This window comes from Primulina eburnea, chromosome 4, assembly GCF_022965805.1.
Source record: "Primulina eburnea isolate SZY01 chromosome 4, ASM2296580v1, whole genome shotgun sequence".
NCBI lineage: Eukaryota > Viridiplantae > Streptophyta > Magnoliopsida > Lamiales > Gesneriaceae > Primulina > Primulina eburnea.
This window is the reverse complement of record NC_133104.1, coordinates 37,109,301-37,126,906: the sequence shown is the minus strand read 5'-3', so window position 1 is coordinate 37,126,906 and position 17,606 is coordinate 37,109,301. Positions and strand designations below refer to the sequence as shown.

General features: G+C 37.3%; 1 protein-coding gene across 11 annotated transcripts; it reads right to left on the bottom strand.

Moving 5' to 3' along the window:
* Positions 1-12,816: 12,816 nt before the first annotated feature.
* Positions 12,817-16,856, bottom strand: LOC140831069 (uncharacterized). Of its 11 annotated transcripts, none has more exons than XR_012117776.1 (5): positions 16,708-16,856; positions 15,201-15,437; positions 14,222-14,692; positions 13,331-13,520; positions 12,817-13,207 (listed from the first exon to the last, which is right to left on the bottom strand). XR_012117776.1 is itself a non-coding variant. In XM_073194801.1 (5 exons), the coding sequence occupies exons 2-3, from the start codon at positions 15,398-15,400 to the stop codon at positions 14,233-14,235; spliced, it is 660 nt and encodes a 219-aa protein (XP_073050902.1). In that variant the 5' UTR covers positions 15,401-15,437; positions 16,708-16,856; the 3' UTR covers positions 12,820-13,207; positions 13,833-13,868; positions 14,222-14,232. The 11 variants fall into 11 exon arrangements, 9 of the variants coding, with proteins under 9 accessions (XP_073050902.1, XP_073050904.1, XP_073050901.1 ...); XR_012117775.1 differs by having other exon boundaries at positions 12,818-13,207; positions 13,335-13,520; XM_073194801.1 differs by lacking the exon at positions 13,331-13,520 and adding an exon at positions 13,833-13,868 and having other exon boundaries at positions 12,820-13,207.
* Between the last annotated feature and the right edge of the window lie 750 nt (positions 16,857-17,606).

The window sequence follows — 17,606 nt, the reverse complement described above, 5'->3', positions numbered from 1 at the left end:
ACTTTTGTGTATGTGAGAACATATTTGTTCAGTTCTCACACACTGAAGGAAATAATCTTCTAAACTAAGCTGATAACACGTTTAAGTGTCCCTCTGGGCTGATTGCTTCTGAAAGCTGATGTGCAATGTGCGTGCCCTTTCTTTTCTCTCGTATTTGCGTTGAAACTTTGTGTCTCTATGTATTGAGTCTTCACTGATCTTCTCTTTATATAGGCGAGAAAATTAATCGTACAGTGAGACTCAATTATTGTATCCGTTGCATCTTGAATTTGTTTCTTGGACTTCGTGTCTCGACTTTCTGACTGCCTTTCTGAAACGTTGTCTTTAATGATCTGATGCAACGTCTATAATTGTCCTTTGAATGGACAATCACTTTGTACCTTTGTGTATAACTGGAATCCACTAGAAAGAGCTTGTCTTGATCTACAACTGAAAGATTCTGACTGATACTTCGAACTGGTCAGCTGAACTAATCTTTAGTTGGGCTGTTGAAATCAGTTGACTCGTCAGTTGAACTGATTTAACTCTCATTCAGTTGAACTGATCAGCTGGGTTTCTTCATCAGTTGAACACTCCTTTGGCTGACCAGGCTTTTGAGGTTCTCCTGCTGAACCACCTATCAACTGGACAATCAGCTGAACTGGTCAATTGACGTAACAATTAGACAGATTCAGTTTGTACGATCAGCTGGGTCTTCAGTTTGCGATGTAAACAGCTCGTGACTGATACTAGCTTCTGCACACTAAGGTAGATTATTAGTAACACAAAATAACAAGTTTTGTTGACATCAAAATCAAGATTGCGAACTTGAAAAGATCCAACAATCTCGCCCTTTTTTATGATCACAAAACTTGAGTAGTTAAGCACAATGTATTCAGTTCAAGAGTTAGTACATTCAAACATTGTTAAAAGCTCCCCTCAAGAATTGAATTAAAGAAATTTTGAAAACCATTTAGAGGTAGAGGATAACAGAAAAACTCCCCCTCCAAAACTAAATGAAAACAAAAAAAAATTTAAGAAAGCACTTTTCAGTTGACAAAAAGAAAAATTCTTCTCAACAACCGAATTTTAAAACTCATAAAAAAACGATTTTTTCAGTTTGAGGGTAAAAGAAAAACTCCCCCTCAGAGACTGAATAAAAACTCGTTTTTTGAAAAATACTTATCTAATCATTCATTCAGATGTTATAATCATTCAAGCAATGTAGACAAGAATTCTGGATATATTCATTCAGTCACAACGAAACACAGCTGAACAAACATGATGTTCATTTAAATAAATTTCCTTGAATTTACATATGAGTACATACATCAGTTGAAAAGGAAAAAATTGCTACAATAATTGCATATTTTAAATAACATCAAATATCAGTTGGTTTATGCGACAGAACTGGATATACCATCAACTGGTTTCTTGACTGCTTGAAATAATGCATCGGTCATGAGTTCAGTTTGCTAGTCGAGTAGACTCTGACTAGGCTCACATGGAATTTAGCTGGTGATTAAATCGACCAACATCCCAACATGGATGAGTTTCGTCTGAAGAACAGCTGACCTGGTAGGCTTGCAACTGAAATCTTGTTCAGCGAGCAATTTAGCCGTGCATCTTTGCAGATGATTCTCAGTCCGCTGTAGGCTGATTAAAAAATCCAAAGCTAAGAATCTAAAGAAGTGGCTACAATGTTAGTTGCAGAATCAATCCTCTCAATTCTTTGCTCAAGAGCGGCATATAAATATTTTTCAAATTATTTTGAAAATTGTATGAAATAAATTTCAAATAGCTTTTAACACTATTTTAAAGTAACAAATTTTAAAACACAGTTTTCTTCAAATGTTTTTCTTAGAACAACGAGCTCTGATACCAATTGAATGATCGAGTATGCTAGTGCCTTTGAAGGCATTTCTAACACTATATTTTCCAATGATCTGTAATAGCTCGTGTTGTAAGAATGTTAACACCGATGAATTAAATCGAGTTTTGTTTAAAATCAAACGGAAGAAACTCAAAGTAATCCTTTGTGAAAAAGACCGTTATATTAGAAAGCATTTTAACTCATGTAAACTGAATAACTGAAAACGGGTAGATTAGTTTTTGCATTTATCAGTTCAGTTATGATGACAACTGAACTGACGGATACTCTAACTGATCCAAACAGTTTGAAAACATCAGTTAATCAGTTAAATACACAAGATATGTTTATGATGTTTGGAGACTTCAACTGCTCCTACGTCACCCCTTCTACCTCCACGAGTAGGATCCATTAGAAGACTTTGATTTATACAACACCTTGTACAAACTCACTCAGCTAGGACTTACACTACTGCCTAAACTGAACTCCTAGCTACGACTGAAGGCAGCAGCTTCCAGCCAACACTTCTTTAATGTCTATGTGTCAATGACTACATACACAAGTTTAACGTCTTTGTGCAAGACTGTATTTGAGTGGTGGTGAGAGTGTTTGTGTGTGTGACAACTGAACACACACCGAGGGAAGTTAGCTTCTAAACTAAGCTGATAACACGTTGAAGTGTCCCTCTGGGCTGATTGCTTTTGAAAGCTGATGTGCAATGTGCGTGCCCTTTTTTTTCTCTCGTATTTGCGTTGAAGATTTTTGTCTCTGTGTATTGAGTCTTTACTGATCTTCTCTTTATATAGGAGGGAAAACTGATCGTACAGTGAAACTCAATTATTGTATCCGTTGCATCTTGAATTTGTTTCTTGGACTTTGTGTCTCGACTTTCCGACTGCCCTTCTGAAATGTTTTGTGTTTAACGCTCTGATGCAACGTCAGTTATTGTCCTTTGACTGGACAATTACTTTGTACATTTGTGTATAGATGAGATCCACTAGAAACATAGCTGGAATCCATTATTGTTGGCTACGCTCTTAACTGATGATGTGTCACACTAACAATTAATTGACTATATAGCCGATCAGTTGAGCTGACTGCATAACTGATTAGTCTTAACTGATAGTTCAGTTAAGTATACCGATTCAGTTAGCTTCGATCATTTCGATTACCTTCAATATTTTAGTGCATTAATTATCAGTTCGGGCAATTTCATTTCGGGTGGTTTTAGTTCGAATAAGTTCAGTTGAACCGATCAGTTCTTTAATTTTTAATTGCTTAAATTTTCAAAATCTGAAATTCTGATTCCAACACTTTCCAACGATGCTAAAATTAACAATGATTCGATAATCTACCCACATGTCAAAACGATTCATTCTCCCCTTTGAAATTTCATCAACTCGTAGCATGGCCAAGTTGAATGCCTCTTGAACATTGGACGCCTTGGGTTCCTACAAAAGTATACATTTCCCTTTGGCTTTTGGGTCGATCAAATGTAGTCCCAATTGCATTGAGGAGACATCATACTAGAAATGGTGACGCCCTTGGATAGAATAGCTATGGAGACGACTGGGAGGGGAACAGGTCGAAATGGTTCACTGGCAAATTTTATCGGCTTGAAATTTTTCTTCTTTGGTTTTTCAGCCTTCACCTTCGATTCAGCCACTTTATTACTTGCGTTGAAAAATTGATTAAGTGAGATCTTTTCTTTTTTATCCTCAGAATCTGTATTAGATGAGAGGACCAAAATACTTTTGTTCTCTTTAGCCGGTGCCTTAACCGATTTGAATTTCTTTTCTTTCTTCTTCTCAACAGCTAGAGTTTTGCCTTTTCAGCTTTTATGGCCAACTACTCGACTCCAGTCGGTATTTGTTTCTTTTGATAAGTTTTGAAAAAGTTCCAGTCGATCAATTTGTTAGGGTGTAGTTTGACATAATCCATCGCTTTGATTTTGAGATGCTCCAAAAGATAACATAGAGGGATGGAAAATTCAGGAGATCGAGCTTTTTTCTTCACCATTGTGATGATGATCTTGAAGATAATTTTAGAATATTTGACATTCACCCTGGACGTGATGATTGCCATGACCGAGATTTTTCTGTTGTTACTTTGTCAAAATCCCTAGCCTTTTAACAGTGGATTGCTCACGATGTCGGCGATAATCCTGTTTTCCACTTCCAGGTCTTGTTTCAAATAGTTTGGAGAAAAGAGAGGTGAACCTGATAGAGAGAACTCAACTATCCAATGTGCAGAGCTTCATTCTGTTAGATAAAAAAAGCACTGAGACCGATTGTTGGTAGGTCAAACATTTCAGCAAACAACTTATGTGTAACACAGAGGTTGGATCCTCGAATAGTGCACAAGATTGATCCATTCTCAATCTTTTCAGTCTCAAATAGTTCATTGAGCAAAGTTTCGTGGAATTAAAAACTGGATACTAGAAACTTACGTAAGAGGCTTCCAACATTCTGAACACATTGACCATGATTTCATCCTTCATTGCCAGGACGGATGTGATGTTTATGACAAGAGTGTTGCTAGAATAGATTGTCATTTTCATGAGTTTGTGGTGAAACAGTCGGAGTTAATATGCAAAGTGGTTAGAGAGCAAAGAAATCAAAAATGCAAAGTTAATAGAATGCGAAGACTTGATAAAGTAATTAAAAAGAATAAAATGAAGTTAAACAATGAATATATTACAATCTAATTTTATAGACATGACAATTCATGTGTCATCATGTCATGGGTTGAAATTTGAAAAGTCAGAAAGTGATTTTAGGAAGTTCATATATCCGAGTAAAAATAAAAATAATTTATGAGCGTATAATAATTTGACATACCAATAAATAGAGAATTTTAAATAATTCAAAATTTAAATTATTAAAAATACTTTACATCGGACCATTTAATATGTTTAAGAAAGAAATGGTCAATGCATTTGATAATGTTAAGTTTCCACAAAATATAGATGAAGCGATCAGAGATGTGTAACAGCTTGACATATTGTTTTATCAGTCCGAATTTTGTTCTACCAAAATTTATGCATTAATTTAAATCTACTAATCCAAAAATATTTTGAAAAGAAGAGAACTAAGCCTCGGGTAATAATTTAGTGAAGATGTAAGCGGCCTGATTGTCTATCAAAAGTCGGATGTCCTTCATTACATGGTCTCGGATGAAATAATATCTAATTTCAATGTGCATGTGCTTGGTCCAAGAATGTAAGACATGATAGTAGTTGATTGCTATGAGACTTGTATTCTCACAGAATTACATAATCTCTTAATTGTTGCTGAATACATAATAGTTGTGCACAATAACTCTCAACGACTAGATAGTCAGCTTCACTTGTTGATGTAGCAATAAATGTTTTCTTTTTGCTGAACCAGGATATCGGTATGTTTCCAAAAAAACTGACGTTATCCATTGGTGCTCTTTCTATCGATCTTCCAACCTACGTAATCTACATATGAATAGCCAATGATGTTAAAATTTGAGTTTTTGGGATATCAAAGGCCCACCACACAAAGGAGTACCCTTAAGATATTTGAGTATGTATTTGGCTGCAGTATAATGAGATTTTTTAGGGTTAGATTTAAAGTGAGCACATAAAAAATCTCAAACTTTATATCTGGCCGACTAGCCACTAGATATATGAGTTATCCAATTAATTTTCCATATTTCATGATACTAATAACAATAATGTACATGATTAAAGAAATAGATTAAATGCTATTGAACCTGATTCTAATAGTGATAATGAGATAGATATCAGAAAAACGACTAGAGCCACTCATGAAGTAAGTCTAGTCAGACATGAATAAATCACACACAATCAAGCCGTTGAAAAGATTGAGTCGGTGAACAATCACCGACCACATATATCTCAAGAAGAGGATGTTGCAGACATCAATGAAGATACAACTGTCCAATAGCAAGATCCAAATCCATTTGGACCAAGTCTTCGGTAGAATAAGAATCATCCATTCGAGCTGATAATTGGTAATTCGACTGCTCATATCAAAACTAGAATACAAATAATTGATTAATTATTGCATGATGATTTCATTTCTCAGATGAAACCTAAGAAGATTGATGAAGATTTATTATATTCAAGTTGGATAAATGTTATGAAGGAAGAACTCAATCAGTTTGAAAGAAATAAAGTTTGACATATAGTTCTTAGGCCTTCAGATCAACATATTATTGTAACTATACGTGTATTTAGGAATAGACTAAATAAAATGGATCAGTTGCAAGAAATAAAACTATATATGTAGCTCAAGGATATAGACAATAAGAAATAATAGATTTTGATGAATCATTATGTAGTTAGACTCGAGGATATTAAAATATTCTTTGTGTTTGATGCATTTAAGGAATTTAAGGTCTGCCAGATGTATGTTAAATATGCATTTATTATCCGTTTACTTAATGAAGAAGTTTATGTTGAACAACCACCTGGATTTATAAGTCATATTCATCCTAGTTATGTGTATAAACTTGATAAAGCTTTGCATGAATTGAAACAAGTTCCTCGTGTTTGATATGATATATTGTCTAAATTTCTGCTTGAGTATGACTTTGTGATTGAAATGTTGATAAGAAAATGTTTAAATTTACCAAAGGTAATCATAAACTATTAATTCAAATTTATGTTGATGACATTATATTTAGTTTCACCAACCTTAAGTTTTGTAAAAAATTCTGTAATATTATGCAGAAGCAATTTGAGATGAGCATGATGAGAGATAACTTTCTTCTTAAAATTGCTCCCTCATAAGAAAAACTTCTAGAATCAAACGAGGGTGTTCGTGCAGGGAAGAACATCTTTTCCGCCAAGGTAATGGGCAAGGGAGCCAATACACAAAGTGTAACATCTACTCGTTTTAAAACGCGGAAATATATATATATATATATATATATATATATATATATATATATATATATATAAAGCTCTCGTTTGGGAATAAACATATAAATAAATCGCATCCATGCAATCCTATGTAAAAACATCAATTAAAAATTATCATGAGCATTTACCAATAAAATATAAAGGGGTAAAAACAGGAGAAAAATCCTATATCCAACAGTAAGATAAACCGGCATATAAAATACTCGTATTCTCTCAAAAAATTAAATCATAATAGTGCGGAACAATCATAGGCCCTCGGGTCGTGTCGCCCACCGGGTCCGCTGACTCAGAGTCCAACACCTTCAGGCTCTTCGACATCGAAGTCACCTGCATCACACACGCCTAGTGAGTCTAAAGAGTCAACACACATGTACCATAAATAACAAATACCTCTACGTAGCACACAACAATGAAAAATATCATAATCAACATATCTTTCATGAACTTTAAAAACATAACGTAAACGTATCTTGGAAAATCAAATAGTGTCAAATCATGTCATCTCATGTCATCATGTACGTGTAAAAACAGCTCATTAAATCAGCATAAACTTAAAAATTTTCTTTTAATTGAATTCAGTTCATTAGTTGTGACTTTCGTATCAGCTCTATCGTATTAGTTATATTGATGGATTCATCTGTAAAACCGTGGTACCTGACGGCAGGGGACATCAGCAACATCATTACCCGTCCATTGAGCCCGGGCCTCAACTCATCATATCTCATGTCATCGTATACATATACATCGTCACAATCAATTCTCGTCCTTCAGAAATACCATCATTTTAATCACTTAATAAAAACATGCATATACGAAGCATTCCCTTTAAACCAAGCATGCAACGTATTTATCATAATTGCGTAAAAAAATGATGCATAAACATTTTAAATATCATATATTTGTGCTCAGGGCGCTGCCAGGACCAAAACCTCACCCCGGTGCAAAATGACCATTTTGTCCCTGGGAACCCAAAAATTATCGCTACACCCCTGGACCTCTAAAATTGACCCGAAGCTTACCAAACTCCATAAAATGTCCCAAAACATATATAAAAGTATTCCTAGATATAGACCCGAGCCAAAATCAGAATTTAACCGATTCATTTTAAAACTTGGACCGGGGTCTTGGTTTTAACCCGAATCGACTCGAAACTCAACCCATCTTAGACCTAGGACAGCCCCTACTGGACCCACCTGAGCCACGGTCGCCGTCCCATGCAGCCACCACAAGTCCCTATCGCTAACCCCACACCCGATTACCACTCGAACCCTCACCCCTCAAGATGTGCAGCCGTAGCTTCGATGGTCCCAGCTGCGGTTACGCCTTGGTTCAGCCCTCGCACCACTCATTCCACCCCAGCCCGGACCACAGCCCCAACCGAGCAAGATCAAGTGACAACTCTTTGATCTCTCCCCCTACAGCAACACCGATCGTGTTTCCTTCCAAGACTCCATCGTGGCACCCCATCAGGCTCTAGACAGCCCTAAGTCACCGCCCATTGCACAACAATTCAGAAAAATGTGAGTGATAATGAAAGAAATGCAGCACATGAACACAAACCGGGGTCCCGGTTTTAACCCGAATCGACTCGAAACCTAACCGAATTATTCTCAACTTTTTGCCATAGCTTAAAAACACTATAAATCTCCTAATACTAAAGTATCATACCCAAAAAATCGCGGCTACTAATCCAGAAAAAGCACCCAACCCTCGGCCCTTCCTAGTAAGCCCTTTGTACTTCCCTTCAAAAACTCACGCCACCAGCCCAACCCCGACGCACCGGCCATGACTCAACCCATCTTAGACCTATGATAGCCCCTACTGGACCCAACTGATCCACGGTCGTCGTCCCATGCAGCCACCACAAGTCCCTATCGCTAACCCCACATCCGATCACCACTCGAACCCTCACCCCTCAAGATGTGTAGCCGGAGCTTCGATGGTCCCAGCGGCGGTTGGCCCTTCCAGAGCCGTGGCTCAGACCCACCAGGGTCTGGTCCACACCCTGGTTCAGCCCTCGCAGCACTCATTCCACCCCAGCCCGGACCACAGCTTCAACCGAGCAAGATCAAGTGACAACTCTTTGATCTCTCCCCCTACAGCAACACCGATCGTGTTTCCTTCCAAGACTCCATCGTGGCACCCCATCAGGCTCTAGACAGCCCTAAGTCACCGCCCCTTGCACAACAATTCAGAAAAACGTGAGTGATAATGAAAGAAATGCAGCATATGAACACAAACCGGGGTCCCGGTTTTAACCCGAATCGACTCGAAACCTAACCGAATTATTCTCAACTTTTTGCCATAGCTTAAAAACACTATAAAGCTCCTAATACTAAAGTATCATACCCAAAAAATCGCGACTACTAATCCAGAAAAAGCACCCAACCCTCGGCCCTTCCTAGTAAGCCCTTCGTACTTCCCTTCCAAAACTTCACGCCACCAGCCCAACCCCGACGCACCGGCCATGACTCAACCCATCTTAGACCTATGATAGCCCCTACTGGACCCACCTGAGCCACGGTCACCGTCCCATGCAGCCACCACAACTTCCTATCGCTAACCCCACATCCGATCACCACTCGAACCCTCACCCCTCAAGATGTGCAGCCGGAGCTTCGATGGTCCCAGCGGCGGTTGGCCCTTCCAGAGTCGTGGCTCAGACCCACCAGGGTCTGGTCCACACCCTGGTTCAGCCCTCGCACCACTCATTCCACCCCAGCCCGGACCACAGCTCCAACCGAGCAAGATCAAGTGACAACTCTTTAATCTCTCCCCCTACAGCAACACCGATCGTGTTTCCTTCCAAGACTCCATCGTGGCACCCCATCAGGCTCTAGACAACCCTAAGTCACCGCCCCTTGCACAAAAATTCAGAAAAACGTGAGTGATAATGAAAGAAATGCAGCACATGAACACAAACCGAAAAACTTTCACGTTCTTGGTGGGATCGAGAGTTTGGTACAGATTAATCACACAACAGCATATGTCTGGCGTATGAGATGCAAAAACGAAGGTACAAAGCGTGCCTTAAGATGATTGGAGAGCAAGGATGAAGTGAAGGAACCCGGATGAATTTCTATGCAAAAAGAAGCCAAAGATCGAGCCTTCGGCTGGTGTCTCTCTCTGAAACCGAGGGGATGATGAGTTCTGAATGGGTGTCGACTGGTTGGGGAGTAAAAATTAGGTTTAGGGTTAAATAAGTGCTTATGGGTCGAATTATATAGATAATAATTAGTTAATGGGCCATAAAAAATGCATTTTAAAAGTTTTAAAAGGTTCTAAGCCCAATAAGCTTATGGGTAGGCCCATTAGACTCAAACACTCTTCCGAAAAATATTTCGTGTTGGAAATATTTTGAAAATATTAGCTGAACTATTAAAAAGTCCTCCGATTCGATAAAATTTGCGCACAGATAAAAATAAAGTCATGCGGGTAAAAATACCAAAAAAAATCTCATTTTTGAAAAACACCATCAAAACACCTTGTAATAATTAATAAAAATAAATCGTGCCATAAAAATAATTTTCTTGAAAATTCTCCGGCCTCTGATCTTCGTTTGAGTGTAAAATATATCTAGAAATCTTAATGCATGCACTTTAAAATTATATAATTTAAATTCTATTATACATGAATTATGCATAAAAATAATTAAATACATAATAAAAATGCTAGATTACATGCATTAGGCTATGTGAATTAAATTTCTAGACCTTCCAAAAAGACCTAGAGCCCATGCATTTAGGGCTGCAAACGAACCGAACATGTTCGCGAGTTTTTCGAGCCGGCTCGATAAATATTCGATTCGTATTCGAACTTATCGAATTTGAGCCGAACTCGAACACGTTCGAACTTTTTTTCGAGCCGAACTCGAGCCCAAATTATTTTGTTCGATAGCTCGCGAATAGTTCGCGAGCCTTAATATTTTATTAATATAATATAATTATATATATATATATATATATATATATATATATATATATACATTTCGAATATTTCGAGCATTTCGAGCTTTCAAACCTTAATATCCGAGCAATAATTCGAATAGTTCACGAATATATTCGAATATTTCGAGCCGAACTCGAACTCGAACTTCATTTCGAGCCGAGCTCGAGCCCAAATATTTGAAATTATCGAACTTCGAATCGAGCTCGAACTCGAATATACCTATTTCGAGCCGAATTCGAGCCTGACTTTTTTACTATTATTTGGCTCGATTCGGTTCGTTTGCACCCCTACATGCATTCAGGCGAGGAGACCTCAATTTAGGAAAGATTTCCATCTCCACTTTAGAAAGAAGTCCACCTTATCGCAAGCCTCCTTAGTCTAACTTGTCAGAACTGGGTAAAACAAATCATTTAATTAATCAGAACATAAAAATATCTCAATTCACAAGCAGCTGCTTGGAGCTAAGGTTGGGCAAGAGTTGTATAGCATTCATTCATCGCAACAGGCAGAGCATCTTCAGAATCATGAAGAGAAGAAAGAAATCGAGAAGCTTCAGCAGGGCCTCGACCGCTTACAGGGTCTGCATTGAGCTAGAAGCCTAACAAGTTGACGGCCCTGGAGTTCTCTTCGCAGTTCAATAGAAAGCCCTGCACTTTCGGCCATTTCTAACGCTGCTGACACAGCTCCTTTCTCGGTCGATCAAAGTGCAAGACCCTCAGGATCTTCCTTACAATCTGTCTCAACCTGTGAAAAACAAAAAGAAATTGCAGTAGGAACCAATTGTGCTGAAATTTGAATGAAATACAAGCCAAATATTATTGAAAGACTGCAATAGGACTGGGTCGTCATACATAAGAGCCAGTCGAGCTGCCTGCTGTTTGTCTTCAGACGTAGACTGCCAACTATTGCTCGAGATACTAAAGCCTGAACTATCTTGAGATGATCCAGAAAGTATCATCCTCCATACAAATAACGAGCATTTGAAGCAACCGGTCTGAGGCCCCATTGCACAAGAAACGGTCAGACAGTGCTAGAGCATCAAGCAATTTCCCTTCATCTATCAAACTGTTCAGTAAAATGATCTAATGTAAGTGAACACAAGTTTTATCTACTTAAAAGGAATAGTACATCTAGACGAACAGATTAAAAATTTCACCTGTCCACAGCTTTTTCATAGGGTCTTTCGTTCTCCCAATCAAAAGAAAGGAAAGCTGCATTTTTGGCTTCAGAATGGTCTTTAACCTCATCTATTCCCTGCTCCGTCATGACAGCAAACTCAGAAACTCGGTGAAGGTTAGTTTGCATTTGTATCCAGCGATTCAAGGTTGGAAATATGCTTACCAACAATTTACATAATCCTCAACTTTTTTCCAAGACCCTAGATCTTACGATATGTAGATACAACAAAAACTCCGCACTCAATTTCAACATATTCCCATCGAAGGTCAAAGATTTGCTGTGGGGCCGGGGAATTGAAGAAGTTCGAACGTGCATAAGAAGGTGAGGAAGGCCGGAGAAGGGCATGAATCAGACCAAAGAAACGGGTGGTTTTGACCGACGTTCTCTCCCCAGGAAACTATCGTCTGAAGAATGGTTCGTGCCAGGTCTGCGTTCCGGGCATGCAGGCTCTGGAGCGTGGCCCAAAATGCCTCGAATTGTCCTAGAAACAAGTGGGCATGCAGGCTCTGGAGCGTGGCCCAAAATGCCTCGAATTGTCGGAGAAACAAGTGGTTTACGGTGACACCGGAGAGGAGCTCAATGATTAAATTTTCTTGAGAGAAAATGCGTTGGCGAGATTCATATACATGTATGTATGTCCCAACACACTCACTACACTCTCTCGGGACGAGAGTTTATAGTGTTCGATGGTAACATATACGGCGTAAATGACCGTCAACGGATTCCATTTACCTAATATTATGAGTACGATTTAATGTTTAAATATATGCTATACGTATCTGATGGAATCGGTTTGATATGCAAATGATTGCTATAATGGTTCAATGTATGTATGACCTTTGTTTAATTTTATAATCAAAAGGAATGGGAACAAGTCATGTCTCTACACTGGATGAGTGTAACTAAATAATCGAGAAAATACCACCAACGTTTGATATCATATAATTACTTTTAAAAGACCATCGAATACATCAGTACAAATTATGGATGTTTGAACTAAACATCAGCTTACTGAAAAAGAGAATTTGAGGGTTGGATGATGAGCATTAATCTAGTTTGTAAAATCAAGTATAAGAATTGTTCTGTGGAGTCCCAAACGAAGGTGAGCAAAAAGCCCAGTTCTTCATAAATTGCACAACAACTTCGGATGTTTCAAGTCGTCCATATACAAATTGTGCCATAAAGTTTGAAACTTTCTCAAGAAAACTAATAATACGGCAAGAATCCAAGTCATTCAAATTGCCGCTGTACAAGTATTTGGCCAGAATAGAATAGCCAAAGTTCAACGATCCACATCACCACCAAATAGTATAAATCTGTGTAAACAATAAACATGGGCCATAAGTTAATAAACAATCCCCACCATGATTTCGTACTAATCAGGGCAGAATAACTTGTTATAGAACGAAGAGATGGAACAATTTGACGATTTATTTTACATACACAATGCCATCAAAGAAGCGGTATAGGTAAGTGATGTTCGACTTTGCGCTAGGCACTACATTTGAAACCTTTAAGCTTTTCACCGTTCACCAGCTTTCAAACACTTTAAACAATTCACTTGTTGGGAGTCCAACATTCTTAAGAGACAAAAAATCAAAAAAATGTTTGCAAAATTATCCTTCACAGCTGCAGCAAAAGATGAGACAGTATCTTGTGAGTTGCATATACAATGCTTGAGATAAAGTTGAATGAGTAAGATATTGTATGCTACAGCACCAAAAACTCAGTTAAATAACATGATTTAAAACAGCAGCCAAAAAGAAATTAATGCCCGTGAGAGTCACCAAAACAATATCACAACAAAGAGGCAAAACAATAACTTAAGGCAATATCAGGCCATTTAATTTTTTATTGCATCCCAAAAATAGAAATGCACGAGCCAGCGACTCTCACATGACATTTTACATGTAGACTCTAGCTCATGTTCGAAAAAACCACCTTAATCATGTTGGCATTCTTGATCAAAGCCAAAACCTTCAAAAAACAGCAAACCATCAATCAGAACTCTACTTTTAGCCTCAAAGAATCCAACAGTATATTGGTCAACACATTTAAATTTTTATGAATCCCCTTCCAACACCTCCCATTCATTTAATGTATGCAATGAAAATAAGAACCACAATTGCTTGTTGCCTTAAACCCATTCCAGCATGACCGGAAGTAGTATTATGAGAAATTCCATCACAAAATATAAAAGAATAAGGATAAAGCACCAAAATCATAACATCATAAGCAGTAAAAATCCAAGACAAAAGGCTTAAATAGAGATCAAGCTGATAGTTAGCCAGATTTCTGCAGTAAAGCCAAGAACATTTGAACTTACATACCAAATGCACATTTAAGCATTGGCTATCATCCGTTCATGAAAGTCAGCATGCAAGCTTCCTTCGTTGCTTAATGAAGCCTCTTCACTAGTATCACCAAAATCTGATTTGTCATTTGTTTGCTCTTTTGCAGCCCAACCATACATCTTTCTCCTAGCTTCTCTACGTGTTGCACGCTCCTCTAATTTCAGTTCCTTGAACTGTTGTTCAATGTTGGCCTCGTCCTCTGGAGAAAAGAAAACTAGCTCCATCTCCCCAAGATCTTCATACATCTTCTGAATCTTAGTTTTCCAGTAAAGGCCCATTTCCGTGTCCATCTTGTGGTACGGTGTCTTCAGCAAGTACTCATCAATCCCACCAGCCTTGTCTATGCAGCGCAATGCATGAGTGGATACCTTGACACGAATATGACGATCCAGGATGTAGCTGAAGAGCCGCTTCTCTTGCACATTGGGCATCCACGTCCTCCTACTCCTGGTAACATCACCACATCGAGAAGTATGATAAGGGAAATTCAATAAGATAATCGAGAGTGCTATAAAAAGACACAAGTATTATCCAACTAATGAGACAGTAAATTTAAGTATATCTCTCTGACACGTACACCAAGAACGAACCAACCTAAAGATACAGCACAAGTAACCGCGAACATACCCATTTCAATGGTTTCTACTACGACTTAAAGCTATTATAGGTTTATTCTTCCAAGTAAGACAAGCTTAACATTTTATATGTTATGCAAGACTTGGAGCTACTGCCAGCTTCAGCTGGCACATTTTTTTGGCACGGCGCATAGTCAGTCAATCACTATTAGATGCAAATTCAGCCAGTATAACATTAGTACCACTAAATCGCATCCACTCTCAAATTTCATCAGACTCCCACACTATTTATTCATCTAAGCCTCTCATCGCATTTCTTAATACATAACAAAATAAGAAACGCCACACTCACACAAACCAAGAAATATTATAAAACTTACTTGTTGCCACCGTCTTCACTAACACGGTTGCCGAATTGGATATGTCGACCGGCAAAAATCCCTCTGTGAGCCCGGCCCATCACGACTTTGCTACCTGGTACAGATTTTTTCAATTGCTCTTTCACGCCCGGAGCTAAATTATTCTCACCGCCAATTTTCTTCACGATTTTCTTCATCATTTCTCGTGATCTAAACGCCATTATTTTTCTTCTCGGTCGATTGAATAGGGATCGGGGCCTGATTCAATATATAAATTTAATTTTGTTTTACTTTGGGGGTTAGGGTTTTAGGACTTAGAATGTGTCACAATGAAATGCACTTCGGCGGGGAGGTGACCGGCGATTTAGTATATAAGTTTTTTATTTTTTTAAAAAAAAGTGAAGTAGAAGTTGGGTAAATTGTATTAAATCTCAAAATCAAAATATAAATTTATTTTAAATTTTATATAAACAATTTTGTTCAAACTTCTTAAAATGTTAAAAATTAAAAAAAACATATTTATATTTGTTGCTTTTATTGATTGATTATTTAATGGTACACAAATATTGGTGTCAGAGACTAAGTAAAATTATTTCAAATATACAAAATTATTATTGTTGTCTAATTAAATGTTTAAGTAAGAGAATTTTCTCAAATAATATGAAGTCAAACATAGGTTGAAGATTAATTATTTGCATGACTCATTTCAATATTTGGAATATTTGAAACAAAATCATGATTCAGTAATAAGTTCCTGGAAATAGTGCTTGATTTCTCTAAACTATCTGGAGATCTTAAACAAAACCAAAAGACGGTACGGAATTATGGTGATATTCAGTAATGAAGCGACGGTTTTTAATCAACAGTCTTTATATTCAACGACGGTTTTTCGGTTTACCGTCGTTTCTTTTTAAAAAAAATTTTCTTAAATAGGTAGTGATATAAAAATATATTTTGTCCAGCATAATTGAAAAAAATTTAACAACAAAATTGAGAAATGTAATCATATTATTACTAATCTACAAATAATAATACAAGTGTTAGGTATAAATTACGTAAAAAAATCAGAAAAAAACATGGCTACAGTGACTGGGTCTCCTAAATGAAACTTTACAGTCTCGGCATCCTCAAAACATTTGTTTCGACACTTCTTACGGTTGCGTAGACATCGTCATTTCCCATCCAATAAACACTCAGGATGACTTAGTGCAAATGACACAAATGTCTGAACACCAACACAAAATTCACAACTTAAGAATCTGTTCTCCAATACGATACATCTAACATCTATTTATTCATTGAAGCCTACAAGTGTTTAAATATTAATTTATTTAAAATTTATTATCAAAAACTATAAAAACGAAAAGTTAAATAAGTATCTACAAAAATAACATTAACTTAATTATCTAGTAAAAAAAAACTCATGCATGATTTACAAAATAAATAATCTACTACGCTAAAATTCAAAAATAAACTACCACGCAAAAATTAAATATTAAATTTTCTGTAAATAAAACGCTTTGAAAACCTGACGTGCGCGAAGATATGCAGATCCACGGAACGCTGGAAGATCGCACCGACGAGCAAATCTACGAAATTAATACGAAAAAATGTTAGTACAAAGCAAAAAAATCGAAACTGCGAAAAAATGAATAGAGTTTCGCTACTACCACATAAGAAAGGCGAAAATAGAAAATGGTCGCGAATCTCGGTATATATAGACAAATAGCGACGGTTTATAAATTACCGTCGCTATGAGTGACGGTTGTAAGTTAATCTGTCGCTCATAGCGACTGTTTTTACTAAACCGTCGCTGATCTTGATCGGCGACAGTTTATGGCAACGGTCGCTAATAGCGACGGTTTATAAAACCGTTGCAATTTTTGCCACGACTTTTATTTACATACCGTCGCTATTATAGTTTTGATAAACACTGTCGCCATCAGCGACGGTTGTGATTTAAACCGTCGCTATATATGGATAAGAATTCGAATTCTGTAATTACTTTTGTACCCTTAAGATTAGCGAGATGCCAAACTGTAAAACAATAAGTCTTATGATATCAGTTAAAATTGCATGAGAGATGACATCGATAGAAATTAAAGAATCAGTCCTAGTCAGAAAATCTCTCAATGAGATAGTCGGAAGAATAGCTACCTTATTTAAAGCCGAATGCATAGGGATAGATTATTTTAACAGTCAAGACACAGAGAAAAAATAAATATACTCAAGTTCTGTATATTCTTGAATTACATGACATATGTTTAGTGGATGAATGTATTATGTTATTCACTAAGTATAGATGGAATTCAGGGGTCGAATAAAATATAGAGATGCAATTTTTTTCGCCAAATACTAAGTCCCTGAAGAGAAATGTTAATTAGGGAATATGTATCTGACAATCCGGATACTTTGGCACAAAGAGAG

Bases quoted from the DNA above. Each gene is read 5' to 3' on its own strand.
- LOC140831069 (XM_073194801.1), bottom strand. From the start codon at position 15,400: ATGGCGTTTAGATCACGAGAAATGATGAAGAAAATCGTGAAGAAAATT. The intron at 14,693-15,200 runs GTAAGTTTTATA...TGATGTTACCAG, and splicing joins AGTGAAGACGGTGGCAACAA to GAGTAGGAGGACGTGGATGC.